This window comes from Daucus carota, chromosome 1 (assembly GCF_001625215.2).
Source record: "Daucus carota subsp. sativus chromosome 1, DH1 v3.0, whole genome shotgun sequence".
Taxonomy (NCBI): Eukaryota; Viridiplantae; Streptophyta; class Magnoliopsida; order Apiales; family Apiaceae; genus Daucus; species Daucus carota.
Window position 1 is genome coordinate 3,605,690 of NC_030381.2, and position 10,733 is coordinate 3,616,422.

At 35.2% G+C, this 10,733-nt stretch overlaps 1 protein-coding gene across 1 annotated transcript; it reads right to left on the reverse strand.

Annotated features, from left to right (window-relative positions):
• Positions 1-5,226: 5,226 nt before the first annotated feature.
• Positions 5,227-6,531, reverse strand: LOC108211965 (zinc finger CCCH domain-containing protein 20-like). The gene has a single exon (XM_064090620.1). The coding sequence runs from the start codon at positions 6,472-6,474 to the stop codon at positions 5,455-5,457; it is 1,020 nt and encodes a 339-aa protein (XP_063946690.1). The 5' UTR covers positions 6,475-6,531; the 3' UTR covers positions 5,227-5,454.
• Positions 6,532-10,733: the final 4,202 nt, after the last annotated feature.

Below are 10,733 nucleotides of genomic sequence, written 5' to 3' on the forward strand. Positions count from 1 at the left end.
TATGGTCTCTATCTTCGGGGTGTTGGCCCCAAATAACCAAATTTGGGGTGGTAATGCCCTAAATAACAAAATATCTAGTAAATGGCCCTCACTGACAATTAGAGACGCTCTTGGTGTAGCGTTTTGGTTTTTTAACCAAAACGCTACATCGTGTAGCGTTTAGGTATTTTTTTTAAAAAAAAAGATGAAGACGCTACTTAGAGTAACGTTTATGTTTAGTGAATATGATGGAAGTGGGCTGGGCCACGCTACATCCAATAGCGTCTAGCATTGTTCTATTTTTCAATTAAAACAAAACGCTAGTTACACAAGCGTTTCACTGTATGTATCAAACAAAAGCGTTAGCCTATTAGATAAAAACTAAAACGCTAATTGCTTTAGTGTTTATTGTGAAAATTGTTTGTTTTTTATTTATTTTTTTGATTTCGTTACTCAAAACACCAAATTTGAATTTTGTTTACCAATTTTGTATTTTTTTTTCAATTAATTAAAAACAAAATAACAAATTTTTTTGATGAAAATTTAAATTACAATCTCGCATTAATTTAATTTAATTTAAAGTACGCATTTATCATTCTACAACCCAAATCTAAACTCTAAATGTTAACGATTGTAAATTAATTTATTCCGCCGATTTCTCGGCTTTAGGGCCTTCGGCCCTGCAGCCTCGCATTAATTAGGGTTTAGGCTCGAGGGAGTAGGGCCTACCGGCCCTACACCCTCAATCCTAAACCCTAACCGTCGGCCAATTTAATATAAAGTACGAATTAATCATTCTGCAACCCAAATCTAAACCCTAAATGTTAACGAATGTAAATTAATTTATTCCGCCGATTTCTCGGCTTTAGGGCCTTCGGCCCTGCAGCCTCGCATTAATTAGGGTTTAGGCTCGAGGGAGTAGGGCCTACCGGCCCTACACCCTCAATCCTAAACCCTAACCGTCGGCCAATTTAATATAAAGTACGAATTAATCATTCTGTAACCCAAACCTAAACCCTAAATGTTAACGAATGTAAATTAATTTATTCCGCTGGTTTCTCGGCTTTAGGGCCTCAGCCCTGCAGCCTCGCATTAATTAGGGTTTAGGCTCAAGGGAGTAGGACCTACCGGCCCTACACCCTCAATCCTAAACCCTAACCGTCAGCCAATTCAATATACAGTACAAATTAATCATTCTGCAACCCAAACCTAAACCCTAAATGTTAACGATTGTTAATTTACTTATTAAACCGGTTTCTCGGCTTAAAGGCCTTCGGCCCTAAAGCCTCGAATTAATTAGGGTTTAGGCTCGACCCTCAATCCTAAACCCTAACTGTCAGTCAATTTAATTTAAAGTATAAATTAATTATTCTAAAACTCAAATATAAACCCTAAATATTAACGATTGTTAATTTATTATATAAATTATATAAATAAGTGGAATGGGGCTAACTTCGCTAACATTTCTCTATAGTTTTATAATAACTTAAACAAAGGCCAGGTTATTTATCATATAGAAATAGGAACAGCACTTGCGTAAACCTACCTCATCTCATCTAAAGGTGGTAAACGCTACACGCAGTAGCGTTTGCCTTTGAGCGTATAAGACGCTACTTGACAAACGTCTTTACATGTCATTTGGGGCCATTTTTACAAAATTTGTTATTAAGGGCATTAAACTCTAAAATTTGGTTATTTGGGCCCTTTTTTCCTATCTTCGCATCGGAATTCAGATTTAATATTTTTCGGTGAAAAAAAAGAGTTAGATTATACGCCAGGTTAAAATGATATTATATAATATTTTTTAAATTTGTTAAATATTGTGTTGTATAATTTTTTTTATAAATGCTGTCTGTATTTTAAAAAATAATATTTTATTAATATATTAAATTATTATAAATAAAATACGTTTTTTGATGTAATAGTGATCGATGTAAACTATATTACGGGATTTAAATATTTTATAAAAAGATACAATCACTCTAGTTTTAAACAAATCACATTAGTATGTTACAATTTTACGCAGTTCATAAATTTTATGCATTCATAAATTTTTTAGGTGAGAAGTGTTCCGTATTCTATATTATTTAAAAAGAAAAATTCAATAGGATGATGCATCGATATGAAAAATTTTTACCGGTAAGTTGGATGCGAAGGAAGAGATTTGTTGTTTATTTGATGTTAGCCTGTCCGATAAAAAATTATCATGCGGGATTTGAGAAATTTTTGAAATAAAATTGAAATAACCAACATTTTTCTTCTACATTTTAACATATTTAAAATCTGGATTCTTGATTATTTAATTTATTCAAATGTGTCATCTAAAATTTATCTAATTATGACATTTAAGATTCATCCAAACATTTCATTTAGCATATGTTATCAAAAGGTCATTGTGTTAATTTTGTTCTCATTTTCTTTGTCAAAAAATTGTGATATATACAATGACTGAAAATACAATGTCTAGCTGAACCAAAAAAGTTTCATTTAAAAAAATATATCCAATCCAAAATAAATAAATACTCCCGGAAATTTAAACGTGTCGTCTTTAATATCTAATAAATAAATCATAAAAAAAAAAAAGCATCACTAAGAGCCGCAAGAGTAAAATTTGTGAAAAAAACTTGAAGAGAGAGAAGAATGTCCTTCAAAAAAAACTACATCGTTTATAAATAATAAAAATAATATAATTATATACAATATTTATGGCTAAACTGTCTTATACTCCGAGATTGGCGAACATCTAATAAAGATTAGGCAGTATGTTAATTTTGGTTTAGCTTTTTTAATTCTGTTGTGTATTTGAGCAAAATGCTATTTTAACTTTGCAGTGCATTGTTTGAAAGCAATAGTCTGCAAAGTCCAAATAACTTAATTACGAAGGCTCGGACAAAGTCTTGACTATCGTTCGTAACAGGGCTGGTCAGAATCTTTGGGGTGGCTCGGGGCCAATGCCAGGCATGTCAAGGAATCAAGCAATTCTGTGGGCATTCCAAATAGCAGCAGTTGAATGCCTTAAACTTGACTGCAAAAAGGTCCAGTTTGAAACTGATAGCATGTTCATTTTTGACACTATCAGATTTCAAGAGGAGTTTCAGATTCCGGAGGAACTTCAAGAAGCCATGATGCTTCTTAACTCTCTGTATGCAAACAACTTTGAGGAACAAAAGTCTGCAAGAATTGTTTCTTGGATTCCAGTGGAGCAGAACCAATCTGCACATTACCTGGCTGACTATGGCTTAGCTAACGTCAATTTGTTTGGCGAAGTGCCTCGCACTCTGGGTAATCTTCAACACTTTCTTGATCGTGACATGGGTATTGCGGTACCCTTTGATGTCATGGATAATCTTGGCATGGGGGAGGTGGTGGATGCGGACCCACCACCAAAGCCTGTTCATATTTCCTCTCCGCATGTAGACTCAGCTTTCCCGACATTGGAACACAACACCCTCCTGGACCTTTTCCATGCTTTCATTTCTCAAGAAGGCTTCAAGTCGAAAGCTCAAAGTATGGGTTCCTTTGTGTTCCCCAAGCATGGTTCCACTTTGGCAGTCCCAACAGACACCTCTTCCCTAAAAGGCAAGGGCAAGATGTATGAAAAAGCCTCTTTCAACGGCAACGGAGTCTTGTCCTCAGCAGCTGTGGAAGTGCTAGAGAGTGGTTCCCTTAATCATATCTCCGAAGTTTTCGCTCAGTCATCAGTGAATCTAGACGTCCAAGTGTTCCAGGATGTCTCTGCTAAAGAGATTCTGGATCAGGCAGTTCAGGGATGGTCATCTAGGGGCAATGGAGCGTCTTCGTCGCGTGTTCCGGGAAGTGCAAGGGCTAACTCTGATATGATGGAGGTAGCAGATGTAATGGCGGAATGGGACTCTTTCGTCGCCCCAAACGCAGAAGAGCAGGAAGATATTTAGAGTTTATCTAGCTTGTCTTAGCATGTTTTAGTGTCTTTTGTCCTAGTCTATCCTCGCAGTGGTAAGTTTGTAGCTAGTTTGTTTTCTTTAGACTCTGGTGATGGATTGGTGATGTCTTGGGTTTTCTTGCCCTCAGATGTTTAGTTTAGGTTCCTAGTAGTTGTCTGGTATTCTCCTTGTAATTCTCTTTATCTTGTTTCTTTAATGGAATGGCTCTCGATTTATCAAAAAAAAAATCTTTACCTTGACTAAACTAGACTGTATCAATATCTCATGCATTGAAAATTAACAAAATGCAAATGAAGCAAGCAAGCCCCTCTCTGAAAACTCTAATTCTCTCTGACTCCTCTCTTGTCGTAGCCGTTTGGGGCTTCCATTGATTTTCACCGATGAAAAACCCGAATCAGTTAAATATTTTGTTTTATTCTTAGATTTTAAATTATACTTCTTCTCGGGAAATTTAGATCCAAAACCATCGGGAAATTATACAAAATGTATATACATTTTCTTTAAAATATCGTTTAACTGTCTCTTTGTGAGAACAGACAATTACAATTTACTATTTGTTCTACTCGATCATTGGTATAGAAGGAAAATTAACAAAATGCAAATACAAAAAGATAAGAATCACCATAACAAAGGAGTAATGCTCTTTTTAAGAGTATCTCCAACCATAGTGTACCCTTGGCTAAAATGTGAGTTGGCATGTCATAATTAAAAATTATAGCCAACATCATAAAAAAAAGTACACTCCAACCACGCCCACCTGTTATCTATAATTATAGCCAACCTCGTATGCAGGGCCGGCCCTAGAGATTCGAGTGCCCTAGACGAAAATTGAAAATGGTGCCCCTATTTTTCAAGATCGTAGAGGAAAATTTTACATACATTCAAATCAATATACAATGACATAATCAAAAACACTGTTTTAAAATTAACACGGTAAATTCAAATACAAATAAATATATAAATGCATAAATTTATTAGTATATACTAGATATGTAAAGATTTTTTGGTGCCCCCGGGACAGTGGTGCCCTAGGCGGCCGCCTTGGTCGCCTTACCCAAGGGTCGGCCCTGCTCGTATGGATGACTAAATTTGTCGAACCTCTACAGGTCTATTGGAAATCTGTAGGAAAATTGCACATCATTTATTACCATATTAAACTGATATATTCTATTTATAACAATCTAAATATTAATAACATACTATTTTTAAATTATAGCCAACCAATATAGCCAATACCATCGGAGCACAATGTCTTACAGGTTCAGCAAATTTTATATATTGTCTTACAGGTCCAATTTAGCCAACGATTATAGCCGAGATACTCTAACAACAAAAACCAAAGTAGCATTATCATTAAGATTCGACCCAGATTACATTGCAAACAGAAATTAAAATGCTTCAAATTAGAAATTAAAAATCATGTTTTACTACTTATTTACAATCAAAAATGCTTTACCAAAAACTATAACCCCTGTGACGGTAATAACACCAGTGGAAAAATCATAAAGTAATAAACCAAAATGTTAGCCCATCGGGTCGGCACATTCACATTTTATTGTACAAGCTCCGAGATCCATCCCATATTATAACCCGATCCGACTGAGTCAACTCGGTCCAGCGAGTTCTCCTTACTCAGCTTGGCATACATTTTCGCACGAACATCCCTCCCAGACTCCACTCTCTCCATAGCTGGCTCCTCTCCCCATAAATCCAACTCACCGAGTCCAGACCGAGTCATCTTCCGAGTCGGAGAAACCGATAAACCACTAAACCCGGGTCGGAGCACAGAACATTGCCGACCCGACCCGAGTCCATCCCATGAAGGTGGACTCATTTTACTCATGCTACCACTCTTTCCCATTAACAAACCCCTCATTGACTCACTGAGTTCACTCACCGAGTTGAACCCAACCGACCCACAAGGCGACACCGGAGGTGACTCATTTTGTAGGGCATACAGAGTTGAAGTTGGAGAATACAAACACGACTTCTGCATGAACGAGTCACCACCGAGTTGACTCGGCGACCCACTGAGTCGACTCGGCGAGTCGTCACCATTGCCCAATAAGCGAAGCTGATCAGCAGTGTGCGCAAAAAAACATATTTTCCGGTGACACAAAACGCCGTCTTTACACGGCTGAGTCCGATACCGAGTCGGATGCAACCAGCACTCGAACACCCCATGCGCGTACTCACACGCGTCACCTCTAAAACACTCCCCTCTCTTATACTCCGGGCACGCCGTGCCGGAGTAACGAAACTTCCGGGGATCTCTCCGGCGAGCCTTCTCGCCGGGATGAGCGTACGGACACTCCGTCCAGTCATGTGACTTCCCACGCGCGCATCTCTTCACTTTAAACACATAAATACGGAAATGATCGCATGTGGACACATCCACGGGAATATCGTAGTCATCCGTCTCCGACAAAGCGTTAGGGCTGACGTCATAAGAATAATGGCTGACGGAGAATGATGAATGAATATTAGCCGTTAGATCATCGACAATATCGTAGGGTGGAACATGCACAGTTGGATATGAACGATGAGAGAGATGAGAGAGTCCGATGATCATGTTTGTGTTTGGTTGTTACGTGTGTTGTTTGAGGTTCAGACATGGTATTACAGTGTTGTAGCTTGCATGAGTATATAAAGAGGTTTTGTTTTGACAGCGGTTACATTTTAACTTAACCATGGTTAGAATAAAGTTTAACTTATTAACAAGGCAAACGAAAGGTGGCATATTTAATGGCGAAACAATACTTAAGTTGCAACTTGCAAGTATGTGTTGCATGGTTTCTCGTTGCGTTTCTAAACCATGTCCAAATTTTTGTTTAAACTTTAAAATTATCGAGGACCACTTGTGGCATGTTCGATTTCCATTTTATTTCTATTATTTCATCATCTAATAGACTGATACTACTTATAATGAATGATAAAGCAACTAAATTGTAAGTATAATATGCATGGTTTCCTGTTGTGTTTCCAAACCATGTCCAAATTTTTGTTTAATTTTTCAGTAATGATGAATAATATTTATTAGATTTTTTTTACCAACAACTACTTTTGATACAGATGAAAAATTTTCGATAATGAAGATTTTTATGCATGCAACTGATGTCATTATTATTAAAAAATTATAGTTAATAAAAAAACCAATTCATAATTAAAAAATGATTGTTAGTATGTGCGCATAACACATTAAAAATCTGTATTTATAATAAGTATAAAATCATTCTGAGAATTTTATCTTAACTATTTTAAAATTTTAGATGAGAAGATTACTTAACACAATGACAGAAGGATTCGGTTTTATTAAAGGTCTCAGGCATAACACTTTTGCCCTGCAAAAATATATTTCATGATATCATTAATCTTAAGCATGCGAACGAGCAGTGTTCAAAAAAATCTCTAAATAATATTTTACAAAATATTTTATGAATTGATTAGATTTCAATTTCACTCAAACTCTCTAATTTATTAGAAATTTATGATAATTTTGATTCCCGTTTTTTACAACCTGCGAATAAGCTGGAGATCAAACTCCGAAGTCGGATATGAGCCAGTTTTAGTTAAACGAATGAAGCCGAAAAACATACTCCCTCCGTCCCACCAGATTCTTTACAGTTTCCTTTTTGGGATGTCCCATCCAATTCTTTACATTTCAAAACTTACCTAAAATAGTTAATGGACCCCACCACTACCCAACTTTTCCTTCCTTTTCACACTACTTTTAGTCCCTTTCACACTACTTTTACTCCACTATCTCTTTTTTATACATTAAAAATCAATGGGTCCCACCACTTCACCCACTTTTCTTTCACTTTTCCACTATTTTATACATATTTCTTAACCTCCGTGCCCAAACCAAACGGACGGAGGGAGTACATAAGTTTCCACTCTTCTCGAGGTGGGACTGGGGTGTTACCGGTGGCGGAACCAGGACTTAAGTTCACGGGGAGCTCAAACAGTATTGTTCACGGATCGTTCGGGTACGATGTACGGGATCGGGTACATAAAATGGTAGTTCTTATGAATCGAGTATGATGACGTGCGAATCCGGTTCGCAGTTCGATATCTTGATCCCTTTTAATGATTTTTCACTAAACTATATATAGTCTACTTATGATTTTCATGATTAAAATATTTATTCTACCCGAAAACAGAATTAAGTTAATAAGAAAATGAATTTAAGTTTATTTAATAAATGGTCAGGACCTTCAATGCGTATTTACAAGGGATCTAAATCTATTTTGTAAAAAGACATGTCTCGTGTGTCTTTTCTTTCACATGTATCTCGTGTGTCTATTTTGTAAAGTAAGATTTATGCTTTTTATCTAGAGTGCAGGAGCATTTCCTAAGATTATACAAGCTGCTAGAAGAGGATACATGCACATTTTAATATATCACAAGAGTAGTGTAATTATGTGCAAAGTTTTTTGAAAACAAGTAAATGACCATCACAAAACAAAAATAAATATAAAATTTTATACTACAATACATCATTCGTTTTCTTCTAAAATAATGAACCAATGTGTTGCGCTTAACCATCCAAACCCTAACATCAAATTATATTCATCAAACAACGGAACCAATCAAAATATCATAACTTGAAATTTGGAAAGCAAATCCCTATTTATAATATATATAATTCATCGGGGTTAAAAAAAATTATATTGACATCAATAATTCAGCGGGGGCTGAAAAAAAATATACATTATTTTTTCGAGTTTAGAGGGGCTCTAGCATCCCCTAACCCCCTCTGGTTCCGCCACCGGGTGTTACAACTTACAACAAACTTCATAATTATGCTGTTGGGAGGACATGCAAGCATATCCCATTATTATTATCCCGGCCTATTCTGGTAATTAAGCCACCAATAATATTCTGCTCCGGACGGCTTGCATCGTCCTTGTCCTGCAACATTGTGATGCACTACCTCTTATTTTCTTACAATGTGGACTTACCTCCTCATCTTTGTCTGAATAATCAGGCTGTTTCTTCAACTATATTACACAAAAGTTTCAAGAGTTTTCATGTACACTTACTAGAGTTTTCTCAGCCTGGTTTATTAAGAAAAAAAGTGAAACATAAAATGATGACTGTGTTTTCATCGAATTATTATAAAGATAGTTAAATTTCTGTTTAAAATAGTATTTGTTCATTTTTCATTATTTATTTAAAGTAATAGCATTCTTTTAAGATAATAACTTATTTTCATATGCAAATTAGCTTATTTTCATACTTTCATGTTACAAATTAACCTGAATCATTCTACTAAAAAGCGCAATAAAATCTGACCTCTACTTTTTGAATTTAAAATTTTTGACCTTTACTTGAAATTTAAGAAAAAAAATACTTATCATTTTGTAAGTTGTCTGAAAAATATTAATATTAGTATTATAATTTTGATATTTTGAAAAAATAGAATATACATTTCTGAAGGACACTCCTCCCACAGTTGTAGCATGAAAAAAATGAAATAAAGTTAATAGACTAGATGAGGGTGATCATATAGTTAGTCTCTAATTCAATATTCAATAATTCATTCCTAATAGTTTGAATTAGAATCTAGCATATATATTGAAAAGAATGATCATTTCACATTTTTACTATATCTTTTTTGATATTTATTATTGAAAAATTTAAACACGATCATATTTAATTATTATTGTTTACCGGTTTTTCTAGTGTGTACCCATGAGCACATGCTAAACGCGAAAATTTATAAGTTTGACTCATTTTAGTTGGCTCTTATATCTTAAGGGTTTGTCTAGTGTATGTCCATGGGCACGTGCTAAGCACTAAAATATATAAATTTGGAGGGTTTTGATTGGTGTGGTTGTTGTAAATGCCGGGGGTCCACCATTATCAGAGAGGGTAAGACAATCAAAACCCTCCAAATTCATGGATTTCAGTGCTTAGAGCATCTCCAGCAGCATCTTAGCCCATTCCTTAAATATAATATAAAATATTGGATCCTAGTGACTTAAGATAATAATAGCTATTCTCATCTCCAACAATATTCCTTATATTCATTCCTTATATACTATTTTATTATTAAAAGTTGCCATTATTGCAATAGGTGAGGGGAGAGAACATGTTTGTATTCAAAATTTATTATAAAATAAGATTTAGGAGAGGAGAGAGTTTACCTAAAGATAAGGCATGACTAGTGGATCTTAGTGATTTAGGGAATCACTAAGATACTGTTGGAGTGGATGATTTTTTCATATTCCTCATATTTTGGTTTAGGACTCCAAACAGAGAAGCTGCTGGAGTTGCTCTTAGTGTGTTCCCGTAGGTAGAAAAACCGATATCTTAATAATGATAACGATGGACCCTCTCATATACAACAACCACACCAATCAAAATTTCTCAAACCTATAAAATTCCGTGCTTAGCATGTGTTTATGAGCACATGCTAGACAAACCCATTGTTTATACTCCCTCTGTTTTTTAATATATGATGTTTGACTTTTTGGCATACACTTTAAAGTGTTTTGACCGGGTAGTTAAAAATATTATTTTTAAAATTTTATTTTTCTAAATAAAAGTATGTAATCAAAATTTTAATTCACAAAAAAAAATCAATTAAAAATAATAATTTTTGTTATCCGATCAAGCCACCTAAAGATACGTGCCCAAGTCAAAAGTGACATATAAAAAATACACATGGAGTACTCTTTTCTTTCCTGATATTTATTGTAATTATTACGTAGGCCCCTCATTACACTCCGACCGATCCGGACAAGTCAACACAAGTTTATTTACACAAAATTGCTCAACATATCCGATTAATTAAAATTCCCGCGGGGAGAAAATATCACCTGA

What these genes read in the sequence shown, in the direction of transcription:
- LOC108211965 (XM_064090620.1), bottom strand. Translation starts at nt 6,474, where the DNA reads ATGATCATCGGACTCTCTCATCTCTCTCATCGTTCATATCCAACTGTG.